Source organism: Rhinoraja longicauda, chromosome 10, assembly GCF_053455715.1.
Source record: "Rhinoraja longicauda isolate Sanriku21f chromosome 10, sRhiLon1.1, whole genome shotgun sequence".
Lineage (NCBI taxonomy): Eukaryota > Metazoa > Chordata > Chondrichthyes > Rajiformes > Arhynchobatidae > Rhinoraja > Rhinoraja longicauda.
The window spans coordinates 36,823,127-36,845,405 of record NC_135962.1 but is presented as its reverse complement, the minus strand read 5'-3'; the positions used below and the strand labels follow the sequence as shown (position 1 = coordinate 36,845,405).

Below are 22,279 nucleotides of genomic sequence, written 5' to 3'. Positions count from 1 at the left end.
TATTCGAACTACTCCCATTTTCAGACACTCCGCCATTACCTTCTGTGCCATGTCATTTCAGGTGCTTGTCTAAATGTTTAAATATTGTGGCATTATCCACTTCTTACCAGGCAGCATGTTACCACCCACTAAATCCTTTTCCCTTCTAAATCTCGTGCCCCTAACCTTAAATTTATTCCCTCTGGTTAGACACTTTTGCTTAAAAAAAGGTTTCTTACTATCTGTGCTCTACATAATATACTTCAATTCGATGTCTCCTCTGAATCTTCTCTGCTTCAGCAATCCAGCCTTTCCAGTATCTCTACACATTGAACCTCTCCATTCCAGGCTAATGAAGGTGAATCTCTTTTACACCCTCTCCAGTGAAGTATAATCCTTTTTGTAACATGGTAGCCAGAATTGCACAACACTCCAGACTAATATTTTACATTATTGTCCAATAACTTCCTTGCTGAAATATTCTGTGCCCTGCCCAATTAATTAAGGCAAGCATCTCTTGATTCTTATCTGCATGTCACCCATCACTCTACATGACACTCTACATGTTACTTATCTGCCTGTGCTGCTGCTTTCAGGGGCACATATATTTTGCAGCAGCTATTCAAAAAAAATTCCATCAAATGTTTCAGATGGGATCTCCCGTTAATGATCTCCCCTTAATAAATTTCTGCCCATAACGAATCTCTGCCTTTTCAAGTGTACATTCATCCTATCCCTCAGAATCTCTCCAATGAATTCCTTACCTCTAATGTTAGGTTCATTGGCATGTAATTACTTGGCTTTTCCCTTCTGCCCTTCGTGAATGATGGTACAGCCATCAACATGACATCTCTATTGTACGGTGATGTTGCCAGGACTAGAGTGTCCGAGCTATGGGGAGAAGTTGAGTAGACTGGGACTTTATTCCTTGGAACACAGGTGGATGAGGGGTGATCTAAGAAGTGTATAAAATCATGAGAGGAATAGATCGGGGATATGCACTTCCGAGTCTCTTGCCCAGAGTAGGTGAATCGAGGACCAGAGGACATAGGTTTATAAGGTGAAGGGGAATAGATTTAATAGGAATCTGAGCGGTAATGTTTTCGCACCAAGGGTGGTGGGTGCATGGAAAAATCTGCCAGAGGAGGTAGTTGAGGCAGGAATTATCCCAACATTTAAGAAACAGTAGGACAGGTATATGGATCGGACAGGTTTGGAGGGAAATGGACCAAACGCGGACAGGTGGTCCTAGTGTAGCTGGGACATGTTGGCCAGTGTGGGCAAGTTGGGTCAAAGGGCCTGTTTCCACACTGTATCACTCTATGACTAACATTTTGGCCAGAGCCCCAGCAGTCTCAACCTTGCTTCCCATTTCACCCTGAGTTGCATTTCTTCAGGTTGCAGTGGGTTGTAGATTCAGAGATTGTATTCCGTGTGAAGTTCTCTTGTGTTGGAGTGACACAGTGGTCAGCTGGTAGACCTTCTGCCTCACACAGCCCAGAGATCAAGGTTTGATCTTGATCTCCTGTCCATTTGGAATTTGCACATTTTCCCTGTGACCATGTGTGTTTCCTCCTACATCCCAAAGACATGTGGATTTGCAGGTTAATTGGCCCATGTAAATTGCCCCCGGTGTGTAGGGAGTTGATGAGAAAGCGGGATAACATGGAACTGGTGTCAATCAATGGTTGGCATGGACTCTGAGGACTGAAGGGCCTGCTTCCATGCTGTATCTTTAAATCTTCAATCTTTCAATCGAATTCTTTGTCTCCACACACAGATTGACACCTTGGTCTCCAGTGAGCACTATTCTTCCCTGGTTAACCTCGGACCCTTAATATACTTAGAAAGCTTTGGGATCTTCCATAATCTTGCTTGTCAATGCTAGTTAATGGCCCTTTTTGGTCTTCCTAGTTACTTTTCAGGTATGCCCTACAATCTCTCTACAGGGCATCTTATTTCTGTTCTCTAAACCTGCCATAAACTGATTTTATTTTCAATATCTACCCCATGATATCTAGGATTGCTTGGAGTTGTCAGTCATACCTTTCACCATTATTATTGAGCATAATATCCATGAGCTCTATTTCATTTTTCAATGGCTCCCATTTTGAGTTTACCTGTCTTTATAATGTAAAAAACAACCTGAGCAGGAATTAATGTTCATTTTCGTAATTTTCTTTGGTATTGGAATATGATTCATATTTTTGCAAAAGTTTAGCCCTCCAAAATAATGTATGATATCACCAGTTAACTAGCATACTTTCTAAATAGCGATGTTTCAATGAGAAAAGTGAGAGTTCCTAATTAACAGCTGTAAAATGTCTGTTTATGAGATCAGGTGTGTCACGGATCACTAAACAGACCTCCAGGTTATGATTCATTGCTAATTGTGAGGCATTATTATGCAGAAATCAACTGTTGTTTCCCACAGTGATTTCACTTCAAAAATGCATAATTGACTATAAAGTCCTATGAGAAATGCTAGAGGTTTTTGAAAAATGCAATGTGAATACAATCCTTTCCCTGAAATTATAAAGATTTTTCAGATCTTCTGAAGTGTATCCGGGTGCAGGTATCGTTAACAAATTCACCATTTAATGTTCATTCATTGATACAATTTTGGCATTGCAGCATTTTATGCAGCTGCTTTTCTTCCTCCAACTGCCTTTTGTTACCAGAAGTGTTGGTTTGGTGTTTCTCATAGGAATGCATTGAAAGCGTATCGCGAAATGCAGATTATGTTCCATTTTGAAAGCTTTGTAGTGAATTAATGCATTTATTTTTTAATGGCTGATACATTATTGTGTTAACTGATTTCTCAAAGTAATTTCTCAATGCACAATTTTTATGAAAAAGATAGATTAGGCATGGATTTGAAATGAGTTTAACCCAAGCCTAGTTGTTAACACCCAATGTTGTACCCAATGAAGGATTTATGACTTGTATGCCGGGATATTTCAACATATTAAAGATAATCAACTATTGAATTACTGAATTCATAATGAAATCTGCTATTTATGCGCAACAATATGATAGCTTTTATTGCTTTCGGGGTATCTGAAAAATTATTGAAGATGGACAAGCATTCGCATGTTTCTGACATATGCCTACGTCAAATCTTTGAGACTGGTTTGGTCAGAATCATCAGATGCTTCTTTTGATTGTGGCATAATGTTCTGTGTCTATCCTTTCTGACTTTTGAATTGACTGATCACATATTCTCACTATATCTCTGTTTGAATGGGACTATTTTAACCTGGTTCTACTTTCAACTGTTGTTCTTAATCAGAGTACCAAGAGTGATGATCACACTTTACATTTTTCAGGATTATCCCTGCTGAAATCTACCAGGAATTTGATTCTGGTGGTTGTTATATAAAAGTTCACTTCTGCGCTCTCACCCCCAGTCACATAATTAGTTGCTGCAATTGTTCCCTTAAAATCTTCCCCTGATGCCTTGCCAATCTTGTTAAACCACAGACTTGGCATGGATTCACAAAAATACCCACAAAATCTTCTGAAATAAATCATTTTTGCCCAAGCATTTTTGCCCGTATCATCCTTCTCTTGTCGCTGTTCTAGAAAGTGCCTCATGAAATTTTGTTCTTTGAAAGCAACATGTTACTTGTAATTGTGTCTGCAGAGAATTTATTTCACCAGATAGGATTGAAGCATATATTTGAATAGGTAAATTCTATACAATCTATATAATCCCAAAACAGTCAAACATTAATTGAGGTTTACTATTGCACTGTCAAAGAGGTCGTCTTTCAGGTGAGACATCAAATCAAGACAATCACTTTGAAGTTGCCAAAAAAAAATTCTTAGCACATTTTGAGGAAGAGAAGATTTATTTCCTGTGTCTAAGACAATTCTTCTCTTAATCTACGTCTTGAAAGACAGTTTGTTATATTATTGTCATGCCTTTTTGTGGGAACTCACTTTGTACATCAAATTTCCTTGGACTAAACGTTTAAAGCACTTAATTAGCTATACTTTGGCACACCTTGAGAGAAAATAAGACTCCACATAAATGCAACTCCATTGGACACAAAATCAGAAAATGCACGAAAAAAATCCAGACCGGGCAACATCTGTGGAAAGTGAAACAGTCCACATTTCAAGTCTGAGACCCGTTGCCTACCTGATGTATTTCCCAAGCTCTGGAGTAAACTTTGTTAGTTTTGGGCTTTTTATCATGGGAGGAAACATGTTCCCAATGTTGGGGGAGTCCAGAACAAGGGGCCACAGTTTAAGAATAAGGGGTAGGCCATTTAGAACGGAGATGAGGAAGAACTTTTTCAGTCAGAGAGTGGTGAAGGTGTGGAATTCTCTGCCTCAGAAGGCAGTGGAGGCCAGTTCGTTGGATGCTTTCAAGAGAGAGCTGGATAGAGCTCTTAAGGATAGCGGAGTGAGGGGGTATGGGGAGAAGGCAGGAACGGGGTACTGATTGAGAGTGATCAGCCATGATCGCATTGAATGGCGGTGCTGGCTCGAAGGGCTGAATGGCCTACTCCTGCACCTATTGTCTATTGTCTATATTGGGTTTGGAATAATTCCTGCATGCATTCTCCAGAGTAATACTGGGAGTGAAGGTGTAAAATATGAAGATAAATTGCAGACACTAAATTTATATTCCCTTTATTATCTCATTGAATTGTTTGAAGATAATAGAGCTGAGGAAGAAAATTTATTTATCTGGTGTAGGCACAAAATTGGAACTATGAGGTACAGAATTGATGTTTGAAATCTCCATGCACAAGGAAATGAACATTTTGTATTCTTTCTCCCATTCAGTTGAAAATTCAGAACTTAAAGTTTTCAAAATGAACTTATTGGCCAAGTCAATATAGCCATGGTAGCAAATTAACGGCCAAGCCAAGGACCTAGACAATGGTGTATAACACAAAGTGTACAAAAATTAAAGAGAAAAATAGAGGTATAAGAAATTGAAATAAAAAAACATTGTCAAAAATATTTGGTGGCGACATCTGTGGAAAGGGAAAAAGAGTTGACATTTAGGTCAACATTTAGTAACTTGTTAATAATTTGTATGAGCAATCTGTTTTAGATTTCTATCATGTAATGATAATAAATACATATCCATTTTATTCTGGGTTGCACCAAAGTACTTTTCAAATTATCTGTGGGTTTGTATTGAACAATTTAAATTAAATTAAATGGGAGAGATTTCAAATTAAGCAATTTAGATTTAAAATTGGCCTATATAACCCAAAGTTTTCATGATCATGTCAAATTCTCAAAAATGTGAATAAGTTTGACTTTTTTATTTATATAGTTTTAAACAAGTTCTTTTATGCCACTGGAGATTATATTTGTGGTGATTCATATTGAAAAATTTTCAAGGTTTACAATAGTTTGAGTTTGAATTTGCAGTTTATGATTAGCTTTCCTCAGAAAATGAATGTTTAGATTTAAATTATTTAGGGTTCATTGAATACAATGGGCCGTTCCAAGTAACTAATGATTTTAGACAAGACAACAGGTGCAGGAGTAGGCCATTCGGCCCTTCGAGCCAGCACCGCCATTCAGTGCGATCATGGTTGATCATTCACAATCAGTACCCCGTTCCTGCCTTCTTCCCATACCCCCTGACTCCGGTATTTTTAAGAGCTCTATCTAGCCCTCTCTTGAAAGCATCCAGGGAATTGGCCTCCACTGCCTTCTGAGGCAGAGAATTCCACAGATTTACAACTCTCTGACTGAAAAAGTTTTTCCTCATCTCTGTTCTAAATGGCCTACCCCTTATTCTTAAACTGTGGCCCCTGGTTGTGGACTCCCCCAACATTGGGAACATGTTTCCTGCCTCTAACGTGTGCAATCCCTTAATAATCATATGTTTCAATAAGATCCCCTCTCATCCTTCTAAATTCCAGCGTATACAAGCCCAGTCGCTCCAGTCTTTCAACATACGACAGTCCCTCCATTCCGGGAATTAACCTAGTGAACCTACGCTGCCCGCCCTAAATAGCAAGAATGTCCTTCCTCAAATTTGGAGACCAAAACTGCACACAGTACTCCAGGTGTGGTCTCACTAGGGCCCTGTACAACTACAGAAGGACCTCTTTGCTCCTATACTCAACTCATCTTGCTATAAAGGAAAACATGCCATTAGCTTTCTTCACTGCCTGCTGTACCTGCATGCTAACTTTAAGTGACTGATGAACAAGACACCCAGATCTCTTTGTACTTGCCCATTTCTTAACTTGACACCATTCAGATAATAATCTGCCTTCCTGGTTTTACCACCAAAGTGGATAACCTCACATTTATCCACATTAAACTGCATCTGCCATAAATCTGCCCACTCACACAACCTGTCCAAGTCACCCTGCATCCTCATAGCATCCTCCTCACAGTTCACACTGCCACCCAACTTTGTGTCAACCGCAAATTTGCTAATGTTACTTTTAACCCCTTCATCTAAGTCATTAATGTATATTGTAAATAGCTGCGGTCCCAGCACCGAGCCTTGCGGTACCCCACTAGTCACTGCCTGCCATTCTGAAAGCGACCCGTTAATCCATACTCTTTCTTTCCGGTCTGCCAACCAATTTTCTATCCATGTCAATACCCTACCCCTAATACCGCGTGCTCTAATCTTGCCCACTAATCTCCTATGTGGGACCTTATCAAAGGCTTTCTGAAAGTCCAGGTACACTACATCCACTAGCTCTCCCTTGTCCATTTTCCTAGTTACATCCTCAAAAAATTCCAGAAGATTAATCAAGCATGATTTCCCCTTCGTAAATCCATGCTGACTCGGAACGGTCCTTTTACTGCTATCCAAATGTTCCGCAATTTCTTCTTTTATATTGACTCCAGCATCTTCCGCACCACTGATGTCAGGCTAACTGGTCCATAATTTCCTGTTTTCTCTCTCCCTCCTTTCTTAAAAAGTGGGATAACATTAGCTACCCTCCAATCCTGAACAGGAACGGATCCTGAATCTATAGAACATTGGAAAATGATCACCAATGCGTCCACGATTTCTAGAGCCACTTCTTTAAGTACCCTGGGATGCAGACCATCAGGCCCTGGGGATTTATCAGCCTTCAGTCCCATCAGTCTACCCAACGCCATTTCCTGCCTAATGTGAATTTCCTTCAGTTCCTCCGTCACCCTAGGACCTCTGTCCACTAGCACATCTGGGAGATTGTTGGTGTCTTCCTTAGTGAAGGCAGATCCAAAGTACCTGTTCAACTCGTCTGCCATTTCCTTGTTCCCCATAATAAATTCCCCTGCTTCTGTCTTCAAGGGACCCACATTTGGCTTAACTATTTTTTTCCTCTTCACGTACCTAAAGAAGCTTTTACTATCCTCCTTTATATTCTTGGCTAGCTTACCTTCGTATCTCATCTTTTCTCTCCGTATTGCCTTTTTAGTTGTCTTCTGTTGCTCTTTAAAAGGGTCCCAATCCTCTGGCTTCCCGCTCATCTTTGCCATGTTATACTTCTTCTCCTGTATTTTTATACTGTCCTTGACTTCCCTTGTAAGCCACGGTTGCCTCTTACTCCCCTGAGAATCTTTCTTCCTCTTTGGAATGAACTGATGCTGCACCTTCTGTATTATTCCCAGAAATACCTGCCATTGTAGTTCCACCATCTTCCCTGCTAGGGTATCTTTCCAGCCAACTCTGGCCAGCTCCTCTCTCATGCCTCCATTGTCCCCCTTGCTCAACTACAATACTAACATTTCCGAATTTCCCTTCCTCCTCTCAAATTGTAGGTTAAAACTGATCATATTATGATCACTACCTCCTAATGGCTCTTTTACCTTGAGTTCCCTTATCAAATCCAGTTCATTACACAACACTAAATCCAGAATTGCTTTCTCCCTGGTGGGCTCCAGTACAAGCTGCTCTAAGAATCCATCTCGAAAGCACTCCACAAACTCCCTTTCTTGGGGACCATTACCAAGCTGATTTTCCCAGTCTACCTGCATGTTGAAATCTCCCATAACCACTGTAGCATTACCTTTGCGACATGCCAATTTTAGCTCTTGATTCAACTTGCTTGCACCCCATATCCAGGCTACTGTTTTGGGGGCCTGTAGTTAACACCCATTAGGGTCCTTTTACCCTTACAATTCCTCAGTGCTGTCCATACTGATTCTACATCTCCTAATTCTATGTCACTCTTTGCAAGGGACTGAATATAATTCCTTACCAACCAGCTGTGTTTGCTTGGCTTGTTATCATTGATTTGAATTTCCAGCTCCACACCAGTGCAAACATTGAAACTTAAGTTTTCTCGTGGAAGTTCTGGTTTCAAGTGTAGTATGGGGCATCTGCAGTGGCATATTCTCCCATAAATAAACAAATGTAACCTTTCATAAAAAGCCTAAATCTATTTGGTGTTCTGTTTTTCTGCAAGAGATATTTATAACATTATATGAAATCTTTCTAACAATAGTGAAATGTGATTATTGGCCTTGCACTACTTTTCATATTTCAAGATGTGTACTTTGTTTTTTTTCCCTTCTGAAATCTCCACATACAACATCAATGAATGTTCCATTTCAATTGGCCAAGAATTGATTTTGCTTACTTTACAATAATAGTGGGCCAAATTCAGACATGGTTCATGTAGTTAAAAGTCAGAAATGTTCTTGTTTTTCACAATTCCTTGATGGTAAGGAATTAAAAAATCAATATATTAAGGAAATATTCTTCTGTCTTTATAAATAACTATGAAGTCTATTATTACTCTTAAAATGGAATTTAAAATAATTATATGTGGTAATTAAGTATCCACATTTTGCAAAAGATGATATAGCAATTTTGATTGATTAAAAGGTGCAGCATGATAACGGGCCCATTGGCCCACTGAATCGACGCCAACCATCGTTCACCCATTCACCTAGTTCTATGTTATCCCACTTTTGCATCCATTCCCTGCACACCAGGGCCATTTTGCATCAGCCAATTAACTTGCAAATCCATACGCCTTTGGAATGTGGGAAGAAATCAGAGCACCTGGAGGAACTCTATGATATCAGAGGGAGAACATACAAACTCCATGCAGATAGCACCCAAGGTCAGGATTTAACCCGGGTTCTGGCGCTGTGAGGCAGTAACTACCACCCATGCCACTGTGCTAGTTATTTATGTACAGATGCTCATAGCCTTGCCTTCTGTGAAAGCTGTAATTTTTTTTTTCTTGAGAACAGATTAGAACAATTTGTGCAAAAGTGCATCAAAACTGCTAAATTTTGAAAGTGTTTGACATAGACGAGTTGGGTCAGCTCAACTGGTCATGATTCAGAGGTTATTTTTGGCCTGTGATAAAGTATGCATCAGATTTGATGGCCTTTATGCTTAAATGTTAAAAAGATTCTACTTTGTATTTAAAATTGGAAGGTTTGGAAGAGGGGAAAAGGTAACATTAAAAATAATAAATGTACTTTTATTTTAACATGTATGTAGATTCTAATATAGCCGATAATATTTTTTAATTACAGATGTTCCAGCCTGGCTAAAAAGTTTGCGTCTGCATAAATATGCAGGTCTCTTCTCCCAACTTGCATATGAAGAAATGATGGCACTCACAGAAGTTCAACTTGAAGCACAGGTATGTTCTTCAACATGAATTATCATTTATCTCTGGGAGATTTAAACATAAATGTTAATGTTTGATTGAATGTTTGTAGTTCCCTGTCATTCCTTTTTATTAATTCATAGGATGTGAATATCACTTCCAGAGCCAGCATTAATAATCCCAGCATTAATAATCCCTAAGCAAGGGTTAATTGGCATTAATAATCCCTTCCTCATGGCTCGAGTAGATATTGAAGCCACCATCTTGAACAATTTTAGTAGTGATGTTAATGGTACCTTGCCACTTTTGTTGGTTAGGAATTCTAGTCCTTTTTCTATTCAAATTCAGGGTGATTATATGACGCTATTTAAAAAAGAGCGAAGGTCTTTTGGTATAATGCCCTATAGATTTTGTCCATCATCTTCACCAATATGTCAATGTTTGGAATTATTTCTGAGGATGCCATTACTGTGCGCAAAATTCTAATCGCCTCCAGTCTTGGTGACTATCTCTACCTTTCTCTTCCTCCACCTGATTCATCTGCCTTCAACCCCACTTCACCTGAGTCAACCTATTACCTGCTCGCTCTTGACACACCCCTTACCTTCACATCTTTCTTCCAGCTTTCTCCCCTCTACTCCATCAGTCCGAAGAAGGGTCATGACCCAAGACATTGTCCATTTTACTGCACTGCAGAGTTCCTCCAGCAGTTTGTTTCTCTTTAATTTTTTGTCCCATTTTGATCCATACTCAATTTTGAAATTCTCATTAAAAAAATTATTGCAAAAATTGATCGCCACGCTTTCATTCATTCAACGGAGATGAGGAAGAACTTTTTCAGTCAGAGAGTGGTGAAGGTGTGGAATTCTCCGCCTCAGAAGGCAGTGGAGGCCAGTTCGTTGGATGCTTTCAAGAGAGAGCTGGATAGAGCTCATAAGGATAGCGGAGTGAGGGGGTATGGGGAGAAGGCAGGAACGGGGTACTGATTGAGAGTGATCAGCCATGATCGCATTGAATGGCGGTGCTGGCTCGAAGGGCTGAATGGCCTACTCCTGGACCTATTGTCTTGTCTATTGTCATTCAATTGTGTTCTAAAATTTTAGAATTAACCTTTTTCAAATGTTTTCAGAATTTCTTTTTTACTATGGCATTATGACTGCAAAATAGGGATTTGTAAAATCACATCTTGGAGTTTCATCTTTCCTTTTAATATGTTTGAATCAATTAAGAGAATTTCATTTAGTCAACAGCCATGGTTGAGAGCAGAAAGTAACAGTGAAATTGTATGTGCTGTATAGAGCTTACTAGGTTTGCTAACAAATTTGAGTGTTTATCTTGGTGTATAGGCTGTAGTGTTTGCTGTCTATTTTGATGTAAGCAAGCTTCACAAAAAATATTTTGAGGTAAAATGGAGTTAATATTTTCACTCTTTGACGAAGTTTTCAAGATTAGTCATGAATTGAAAATCAGTTTTTAACAGGGTTGGCAATACATTACATCAAACTCTCGTTTAGACCCTGAACAATTTTGGCTTTTGCAACTGCAGCTTCTGAAAATAGATTTCGAGCTTGAACATAATCCTGCAATCCATGAACCTGTTCTTTTGGGGGAGAATATGCACACTTTGAACAAAACTGGGATGCATTTTCCAGAGATAGTTCATCGTTAGGAGTGATATGTCAGTGAAGTTGTTAATATTGGCTGGACTTGGCAAAATCTACTTGTGAAAGGTCTGTATGTGGTGCAAGTATTATTTTTTTGCATTGCAGTGAAGCCCGTGATGTGTATTAAAAAACAATGGAATATACCCCACCAGCTAAAATTTGATTATTTTTTTTACTAATTTGAGCCCATGATCTTCAATTGTACTTCTACGTAGAAATTGGAACCAATTTCCAATGGGCATTGTTGGTTTCCAAGGGGTATTTGGTGAAATGCCACTGAAGAGACCAGAACATAAGCTAAAACCCTCGATGCTAGCATAGATTGAAAACTGTCTGTCACAGAAAACAGAGAGCTGGAATAAACTATTCTCTCTATGAAGAAGTGTTGAAACTAATGGAGTACAGTGGTACAATTGTGTTATTTAGTTGAGCTGTGCACTGCTGTAACTCTGTTGGACAGTGGGAAATGGGTAGACTTAGGTTTTTTGCTTTCCCAACTTCTCATCCTTACATTCTGCTGATGACACGATTATTTGCACTTGTCATCCCTGCTGACTCCCAGCAATTTTGTACCTTTAAGCAGAGAAAAAGTACTGCCTTGTTTGTCGAAAAGAAAAGGGCAACCTGGCAATTTCTTATTTTTGTCTGTGTTCCTCACTTGACTATCATGGCACACAGGGGAAGTCAGGCTACTCTTGAGTTTAAAGGCTTAAATACTTTGTGTAGGAAAGAACTGCAGATGCTGGTTTGAATCGAAGATAGACACAAAATGCTGGAGTAACTCAGCAGGACAGGCAGCATCTCTGGAGAGAAGGAATGGGTGATGTTTTGGGTCGAGACCCTTCTTCAGGCTTAAATACTTTGTTAGGCTGTCACGTAATTAGTTTGTCCCCAAAACGTATCTATCAGCTCTTGAGAAAAAAATGCTGTGATGTGTCTTTGAATTTATAATTTCCCACCTCGGTCATTGTGCAACATTGATAGAGGTTATTGTGCGTGCAGATTGGTTAAAGACAGTTTTAGTTGTTTAATGTTGTAAAACATATTTCTCTCATATGTTTTCACAGGTTTGTAATCGGGCAAATGCGCTTCCAAGCCTCATACAGCTGTTAGGTCAGATGCTTTTCAGAGAGGTAGTGTTTGAAGAGAGAGTTAGTGAGGGAATTCCTTTCCCACACAAGCCTCAGTTAGTTAAGAGAAGGTAGGATGCTACTGCAGGCCAGGCAGCCCTGCTCCACCATTCCATAAGATCAAAGCCAATCTAATCTTTGCCTCAACATAACTCTCCTGCCTCCATACCCCTTATCACATCCGCGGTTTAACTTTCTGCTGATGTTTGCCATGAATATATTCAATGACTGAGCTTCAACTGTTTCCTAGGGAAGGTCAAACATTTTGCGAGATGAAATTATTCATTGTCTTGCAACCCCTTATTCTGTGTCTATGCCTATAAATAAACATTTTCTCAACCCCCCCCTCATTCTGAGCATTTTCAATGAGATTACTCCTCATGCCTCTAGGCTCCAATGACAATAGGTCCAAGGTGTTTGGTCTTTTGTAATTTGTCATCCCACGAGCAACCTCATGAGCATTCCCTGCACCACCTACAATGCAAGCACGTTTTCTTTAAATCTAGAGAACAAAGCTATGTGCAGGAACTCAGTGCAGTCTGTCTGTGTCCCATAAATTTGCATCCGAACACTTCTTTTAAACTTCACACTTTCAGTAAAGGCCAACATTCCAGGGTGCAAAAGAGGCTTCCAGAATGCTGCCTGGATTAGAGGGTATTAGCTGCAAGGAGAGGTTGGACAAACTTGGATTGTTTTCTCTGAAATGTTGGAGGTTGAGGGATAACCTAATAGTGTATTAAATTATGAGAATCGTAGTTAGGACTGACAGTGAGAACCTTTATCCAAGGGTGGAAATGTCAAGACCAGCAGGGACAGCTTAAAGGTGAGCGGAGCAAAGTATAAATGTGATGGGAGGGGCAAGTTTTTTATGCAGAGAATGGTGGGTGCCAGGAATGCATTGCTGGGGGTGGTGCTGGAGGCAGATACGATAGTGGCATTTAAGAGTCTTTTGAATGGGCACATGGAGATACAGGAATGAAGGGATATGGATCACGTTTATATCAGCAACATTTGGCCCATTGTTTTGAAAATGAGCATGCTGTGGCGCCTCTCAGAGGTCAGGCCACCCTGTGCATCGAACCCCTCGGCACTTGGTATAGTCCGGGGATGGCCCAGGGATTGGGCCTATATAGTGGGGGAGTTTTTGGCGCTGGGGCAGTCTCCAGATATCCTCTGGAGCGGAGAGAACGTACGACCGCCCAGCATTATAGTGGCTAGCGATTTGTCAATTAAAATACCTGCCTTCAACCCTCCTGGCTGCTCGCCTTATGTCGGGTTCGCCGACGCACGCCACAATGCTCTTATAGAAGATCATTGATTTTGAATTTAAAAAGCATGTCATTTTTGTGAAAATAATTCCTTGTACATCAGTGAATAATTATCATGAGGATATGAAAGTCAACGATGTTTTTATTGTAACGAACACCGTGAAAGTCTTTTACTTACAAACACTCCAGTAGAGTATTGCCATACCCCCAATCCTTGATTAGCAAGTGTACAGAAATAGTCTACTGAGCATGCAAGCGGTGCCATGTTTTGATGCATTTTTTCCAAGTCCACGCTCCAGTTCTTATCAGCGTTGCATATACCCGACAAGTCCAGGGCTGTTGCGGGCACATCAGCCATCACCCTCCTTGGATGCCACGTCCCTCTCCTTGCCCACCCACTTTTGTCACCCGGGGGTGCTTCCTGCGGCTGACCACGAGGGCGAGGTTGGCCGGACCTTGGTTCCCTCTCCTCTCCTACTGGACTCGCTGCTCACCGGTGTCATCATCACCAGATCCCTTCTCCTGGTCTTTGGAGAATGAGTAGGGGCCAGCTCATCGGGCTCCTTCTTCCAGGCCGGCGGTTTGCCCGGTCCAACAAGTTGGGGGCCAGCTCAGCGGGATCCCCTGAAGCCGCGATCTGTCAATCTGGGTCTTGAGTTCAGCCGCGCAAAGGCCACGCTTCCTGGGAGCCTTTCACCCTTTATGTATCATTTGATGGCTTAATTAAATATTTTTTTATAATTCAGTATGCCAAATCCTAAAGGCAGTTCAAGCAATCCCAATCATCAAAATACATAAACTATATCCACCATGTTTTCAAATTTTTTTTCTGGGTTCACATGTAAAAAATCTTCCAATCATTAAAGTCAAAGTCATTTTTTATTTTTCTAAAGACTACCTCTCTACCGCCATCAAGGTAAGTCACTTCCGACTACCAAAATCTGGTCTTCATTTTTGGAAAACTGAATAAAACAAGTGGATTGGCTTCAAGGGAATAGCAGTGATTGACAAGATATGGAGGACTTTGATTTGCAGGAGTTGAAGTCTGTCCCCATCTGGAAATTTAATCTCTCAATTTGCTTCCTTAAATATTTTTCATGCATATACATTTTAAAGCAACAATTTTACGAAGCATGTTAGTTTAATGTGATGAAACTTTTTATTATGTGCCATTATAAAACTTTTTTTATTAGTTATGAATATTTGAGGTCTCATTTGGTTTTATTCTTGCTGCAGAATGTTACCAAAGGTGCAAGGCACAAAATTGTTCTCAGTATACAAAAGCTGAAGGAGAGACAGAATGTACTCAGAATGTTGGAAAAGGTAAGAAACAAGCAAATATTTATTCCTGTTCGATGGCTCCATTTACATAAACAGTCTTTTTACTTTAGTATGTTACTGCAAAACTTACTGGCTAGAAATATGTGGTTAGAAACTTTGAGGGAAGAACATTACTTAATGGCCTTGGTTATTGTATTATTAAACTTTATACTTTCAACAGCATCAGCATCAAAGACATGGATAATCGACATTTCAGGTTGGAACCTTTCTTCAGACTGTCTGAAGAAGGGTCCTGCCCTCAAAACGTTGTCTCTCCATGTCCTCCAGAGAACTCCTCAATATTAATCCATGGAAGGGAACCTGCATGATGTAGTCTTGAAGGAACAACCATGGACTGTTCCATCATCTAAGCAGCACCTCACCACAGGGAGATTGACATATGGATTTATTTTTTGAGACCTCTTGTTCTCTGTTTGAGAAATTAAGAGAAGCACAGGCTTTTGAGTCACTTCACATTGCCTCCCATGAAAAGCAAGGGCATTTTTGGCTGCCCGAACCTATGGAGGAATTCTTTTGTCCTTTTGACGTGAACTCCCATGAGAGCATCCACTTCCAATTAATCTCATCTCACCCACACTAAACACTCATTTAAGAAATGAGACATCTTTCTTGTTTCAGCTCCTTTGGAAAACATTGTCACTGTGGTATCTGTATAAGCCTCCCTCCCACATGAGGATTATGCAAGTTTGCATGTCTCATGATGGCTAGCTTTGAATGTTTCAGCACTTTCTGAAGATCCATCACACACCCTTAATGACCTCACTGTTTTTCTAGATCATCTTTAAATTTGCAGTCGATTCTGATCATCTAATAATTTACAACTCTTTTTCCATTCACTCCATTATAATATCTCTGCCAGAGTATGTTTTAGACAAGAACTTTTATTTTGTTTACATTGTAAAGGATTCTTAACACTGCCTTGCAGCAAGATTTGATGAACAGCGAATGTGCTTTGAATTCAGATTTTTTTTCACTTTTGTTCATTACACCTAACTTAGTATCAGCTTGAAGGTTATCCCTTCAAGTCGGTGTAATCCTCGGACTAGCTGGAGCATTTTTAAGCCATCTCAAGAGATACACAGAATAAATTGTGATGGATTCAGATAACAAACAGATTGCTGCATCTCAAGGGTTTGGAAAGAGCCAAAATGACCTTGAAAGAAGCATGAAATGCGCAACACAAAAATTGATACAGTTGCAGACCGTGAAGAAGGCTGTCAAAGACGATGCAGTAAGATATAGATCAGTTACATATACAGGCTGGGAAATGTCAGATGAGTTTGATCCAGGCAAACATGCTTTGTCACACTTTGGGAAGTTAGATGCAAGGGGAAAGTAATTGGCAGTTAAATGCAGGAGTCAGGAAGCCATGTTACAGTACTTGTATGCGGTTCTGGGCACCCCATTACCGGAAGGATGTGGAGACTTTGGAGAGAGCACAAAAAAGATTTACCAGAATGCTGCCTGGATTTGAGAGTATTGGCTGTAAGGAAAGTTTGGACTGTATTGGATTGTTTTCTCTGGAGCATTGGAGATTGAGAGAAAATCTGATAGAAGCATTTAAAATTAAGTGAGGCATAGATAGGGAGGGCAGTCAGAACCCTTTTCTCAGGTAGGAAATGTCAAAGAGTGGAAGTCATACCCTTGAGGTGAGTGGGAGATAGTTTAACGGAGATGTGCGGGGCAAGTTTTTTTTTTACAGAGTGGCGGGTGCCTGGAACACATTGCTAGTAGTGATGGTAGAAGTGTGATAGTGATGTTTAAGACGCTTTTAAATGTAACTAGACCAAGTGGACCCATTGGGCCCATTCCTCGTAGTGGGGGGACAGGGAAGGGGAGAGGGTGTGATTGAGTGAGCCCTGGACCCAAAGCCTCCTGTATTGTTGCACCCTCAACCCCCCCCACTCAATCCCCCTTATCCCCCTCCACTGACGCACTCCATCCCCCCCTACCCACCCCCACTTGCCCCCCCACTCCCACCAGCCCTGCCTCCACCCCCATTTCCCACTCCCCACCCCTATTCCCACTCGCCCCCACCTCCCTCCCCTCCCCTACCCCCACTCTCCCTGCCCGCACCCCAGTGGTTGAGTGGTTTTATTATATGGCCAGGATAATGGTGAGTATGGTGGTGCAAAAATTGTAGCGCTATGGTGTACCGTTTTGGCTGTGCGAACGACAAAAGTTATGCTGCACACATACACACGGACACAGAGTTTTAGTAATATACGAGACCAAGTTGGGCCCGTTCCTCGTAGGGTTTCCATTGTGACCTGGGGAAATCGCGTTTTCCTTTAAAATAAATTGTCTGTTTAAAAAAAAAAAAAGAATCTCAATGGGGGTTGGAGAGGAGGGGGGGGGGGGGGGGGTGGAGAGGAGTGGGGTGGATTAGGAGGGGGGAATGGGGTGGGGAAGGGGAGAGGGAGCCACTGACACCGTCCTGCCAGCGGCCATCTTCTTTCTCCTTCACTGTGGTGCCGTGCTCCTCCAGGGGAGGGGGAGCGCAATTAAAGGCGGCACAGGGAAGGGGAGAGGGTGTGACCGAGGAGCCCTGGACCCAAAGCCCCTCCTGTATTGGTGTAGCACCCTCAACCCCCTGCTCAATCCCCCTTATCCCCCACCCCCCACTCTCCCATCTTCCCTGACCCCCACTGTCCCCCTTCCCCCCCACCCCCACTCTCTCATTCCCCCACCACCATTCCCCCTCCCCTGCTGTCCCCTTCCCCCCAACCCTCCTCCTCCCCGCCCCCCACTCTTCCCTCCTCCCCGCCCCCCACTCTTCCCTCCTCCCCACCCCTCCCTGCCCTCCTCCCCAGTCCCACTCTCCCTTCCACCCCCACTCGTACTCTCCCCCACCCCCACCCCCCTTATTCCTCACCACCCCCCTTATTCCCCACCACCCCCCTTTCCCCACTCTCTCCTCCCCCACCCCCCCATTCGCTCCTCCCCCAGCCCCACTCTCACACCGCACTTTCCCCCACTCTCTCCTCCCCTCAACCTCCCCACCCCCCATTCTCTCCTCCCCCAGCCCCACTCTCACTCTCCCCCACCCCACCTCCCCCACAGTCTCCTCCCTGACCCTCGCCCCCTTCCTACCCCCACCCTCCCCTCCACCCACTCGCCCCATCCCCATTCTCACTGACCCCCATCCCCACTCTCCCCCCTTCCCCCCCACCCCCACTCTCCCCCCTTCCCCCCCACCCCCACTCTCCCCCTTCCCCACCCCCACTCTCCCCTGACCCCCCCACTGTCCCCCTGACCCCCCCCACCCCCACTCTCTTCCCCCCACTACCACCCCCACTCCCCCTCTCTCCTCCCCCCACCCTTCCCCTCCCCACCCCCTCCTCCCCCTTTCACTCTCACTGTCCCCTTCCCCCCACCCACCTTCCCCCCCTTTCCCTCCCTCCCCCACTCCCTTGGAGGCAGCGGCCCTCGTCGACACCGCGGCGGTAGAAGCGGCTGCTGAAGGAGGAGGAGAAGAAGCTACCCGCTGCGGCTTGTGTGCGGTAAAGGTGCGGGGCGCTGGGCCCGGGCGGGAGGGGGGACTCGAGAACGCCATGGATTATAGGGACGGAAGGGAAGGATGAGCGGACCATCAGTCCGACCATCTCCCTCCTGCTCGGGAGTGTCCCTCGGGTGTGACAGAGAGAGGAGAGGAGAGGGGAGCCCCTGAATGCGGGTGGACGGCTCCGCAAACGGCGTCCATCTTGTTTGTGCGAGTGAGGAGAGAGGCCGTGGTGACGTCAGACGCACAGCACTTTGAAAAAATGTGTTTAGAAATGAAAGTCTTGAACTTTAAAGTGTCTGTAACTTAAAAACTATACGACCAATTTAAATAAAACTTGTTATAAACAGTCGCCAGGACATTGGTGATTAAGGTGGCGCTGAAATTGTGGCGCTGTGGTTGACCGTTTTGGCTGCAGGTCCACTTGATTCTCGGAGAAATATACATACATACAAATATATTTATATATATATCTGCATGAATTGTACTGTGGGGGGGGGGAAGGGGAGCGTGAGCTCATCTCAGGAATTTTCAAACAAGAATACGACATTTTCATCGCGGCTGCACACTCTGACAAGCCAGCCCGCACTAAAACATACATTCCCCTCAACCTGCGGGGGCCAGAGGCCATTGAACGTGAGCGGTCTTTTGTGTATGCGTGGGAGGTGAGGGACCCCGCCGACGGAGGAAACATCCTCACTCCTGCGGAATCCAAGGAGGATCCTGAATGCCCCAAGAAGAAATTTCAGCAGATATGCAGCGCTCAGACTAATGTTACCCTGGAGAGACACAAGTTCAACACAAGGAATCAAAAGGCTGGTGAGACAATGGAATCATATGTCAGTGATCTAACGATTAATGCAAAAAGCTGCAATTTTGGAGATCTCTAAGATGAGCTTATTAGAGACAGGCTAGTCTGTGGAATCTATAATGACGATTTGTGAAAGGTGCTACTGCATGATAGTAATTTGACACTACTTAAGGCAGTCTCCATCTGTCAAATGCATGACGTGACAGAAGAGCACAACAAAACGCTGGCTTCTCCACAGCATTCTTTCACAAATGTTGATGCAGTCCAAGCTGGGTTCATGAGAAAATAACAGCCTGAGATAAGAATGAAAAACCAGTCAAAACAAACTGGGGCACGGCATATTGCCAACTGCAACAACTGTGGAGGTAGTCATGCAGCCGCAAGAGACAAATGTCCAGCTTTTGGTCAACAGTGGTCTCATGCCTGTAAAAAAAAAAAGAATCATTTTAAAAGGTGCTGCAAGTCCACACAACAAACCTACAACAGACAGACCTAGGAAGACTGTTCACCAGCTAGAATCTGACCAAGCTGACAGCAGTGCCAATGAAACAGTCTGCGTCGATGGAATAACACTGCAAAGGCCTGCCGATTCAACTGAGGCACAGACAGAAAAGAATGATTGTGCGAGTTAATGGCATTCCAGTTGAAATGAAAGTAGACACAGGTGCCAAGTGTAATGTGTTGTCGAAAAATACATTTGAACAACTACAGGATGAAGAACAAATAAGAGTATGCATTAAAGCCACAAACCTTGTTGCATATGGGGGCAATAAAATCAAACCTGTCAGTATGGTTAAGTTGCAGTGCCACCTAGAGGGACAACCATACACATTGCCATTCTACGATGTCCAAGAGGATACTCTGCCACTGCTAGGGCTACATGCATGCAGGCAAATGGGGCTTGTCTCATTCAGTAAGGATGTTCACCAGTTGAGCCCCACTGAAGATGATCAGATGTCAAGTCAAATTCCAACAGAATACAGCGATCTCTTCACTGATGTGCTTGGAAAGCTGCCTGTAACCTATTCCATAACACTCGACCCGGATGTGAGGCCCGTTGTTCGTCCCGTACATCACATTCCTGTGGCTATGAAGGACAGAGTCAAAGCGGAGCGAACCAATTGGGTGTCATCCATGGTTGGCACCAACAAGAAGAATCAACAGGAAATCAGAATATACATCAATCCAAGAGACCTGAACACAGCTTTGAAAAGGCCACATCACCCTAAGAGTACAGATGGAAGAAGTGGCTGCACACATGTCAAATGCAATGGTGCTTTCTGTCTTAGATGCCAAGAACTCCTTTTGGCAGATTTCACTTGACCACACATCTTCAATGCTAACCACTTTTAGCATGTCTTTTGGTCGCTACAGGTTTTTGAGGATGCCATTCGGACTCCCCTCTGCCAGTGAGGTGTTCCAGTGCTCCATGGAGCAGATTTTCACTGGATATCCCTGTGCGATCATAGTCGACGTCATACTCATTGGAGGTAAGAACGTAGAAGAACACAAAGCTAATTTGAGAAAAGTGCTCAACCGTGCTGGAAAGGTCAATTTGAGACTCAATCCTCTCAAATGCAAGTTCCGGCTGAACCAGGTCAGCTATGTTGGACACGTTTTCACAAGTGAAGGCCTCAAAGCAGATCCTTCCAAAACAACACCAATCATTGAAATGCCAGTACCAGCAGATGTCCCCGCTCTGCAAAGATTTCTGGGGATGGCCAATTACCTTGGAAAATTCATTCCAAACTACAGTCAGCTGATTGGCTCCACTGCGACAACTCACACACAAAGACACTGATTGGACTTGGCATGAGTAGCAGCAACATGCTTTTGAGGCACTAAAGCGTCTTGCGTGCCTGTTCTGTTGTACTTGGACATCAGCAAGCCGGTGACACCTGTGATGCATCACAGTACGGACTCAGTGCGATATGTTTGCAGGAAGGAAAACCTGTAGCATATGCCTCACAGACGCTAACTGACACCAAAACCAGATATGCTCAAATTAAAAAAGAGCTGTTGGTGGTGTTCCAAATTCAACGATTACATCTACGACAAGCCAGTGACCATAGAAACGGACCACCAGCCCCTGGTCACCAGACTAAAAAAGCCCATACATGTGGCACCGGCATGACTTCAAAGGATGATGTTAAGATATCAAAAGTACAGCATCACCCTCATTTACAAATTTGGAAAACAAATGCACCTGGCGGACACTCTATCTCGAGCTCCCAGGAGTTCCACGGTTCAGCATGCTGATGAGGAGGACAGCTTTGATGTCATGACGGTCAACTACATATCCTCTTCTCACCTTGAGGAGTTAAAGAGACACACAGCAGATGACACAACCCTGCAGACACTCAGCACTATCATCGGACATGGATGACCCTGCATACAGCGGATGCTGCCACATGCTGTCCGCCCTTATTTTCAATAGACAATAGGTGCAGGAGTAGGCCATTCGGCCCTTCGAGCCAGCACCGCCATTCAATGTGATCATGGCTGATCATTCTCAATCAGTACCCCGTTCCTGCCTTCTCCCCATACCCCCTGACTCCGCTATCCTTAAGAGCTCTATCTAGCTCTCTCTTTCCTTTCAGAGATGAGCTAACTATTGACGACGGGGTCATCATGAAGGGTCACAAAGCAGTCATTCCTTCCTCACTACAAAAGGAGTACATCAGCATTATGTACAGAGGGCATCCTGGTGCAGAAGCTACTATAAGAAGAGCCATAGTTTTCTGGCCTACAATGACAGATGACATCAACTACGAGGTGCAGTCATGCTCTGTGTGTAACAGCACAAAGTCACACCAGCAGAACGAACCACTCCTGCTGCACCCAGTTCCAGATCTGCTTGGTTGACGGTGGCAACAGACATTTTTGAATGGCACAGCCAGCAATACTTGGTGCTAGTGGACTCGTATTCCGGCTGGAATGAGATCTACCTGCTTCGTGACGCTACTTCAGCAACCGTTATTTTAAAACTTAAGAGCCACTTCTCGGTTCATGGAGCACCAC

The 22,279-nt window shown here is 43.1% G+C and overlaps 2 protein-coding genes across 6 annotated transcripts in view; one reads left to right on the top strand and one right to left on the bottom strand.

Moving 5' to 3' along the window:
- gmfb (glia maturation factor, beta) overlaps nucleotides 1-22,279 on the bottom strand; it is a 449,169-nt gene that overhangs the window by 108,576 nt on the left and 318,314 nt on the right. The gene's annotated exons all lie outside the window — the stretch shown is intronic.
- Nucleotides 1-22,279, top strand: part of samd4a (sterile alpha motif domain containing 4A) — a 112,166-nt gene that overhangs the window by 55,116 nt on the left and 34,771 nt on the right. For all 5 annotated transcript variants that reach the window (XM_078406663.1, XM_078406662.1, XM_078406660.1 and 2 more), the window contains 2 exons: nucleotides 9,466-9,575; nucleotides 14,841-14,927. In XM_078406663.1, the coding sequence (XP_078262789.1) occupies nucleotides 9,466-9,575; nucleotides 14,841-14,927 (197 nt within the window). The remainder of the gene's footprint in view (nucleotides 1-9,465; nucleotides 9,576-14,840; nucleotides 14,928-22,279) is intronic.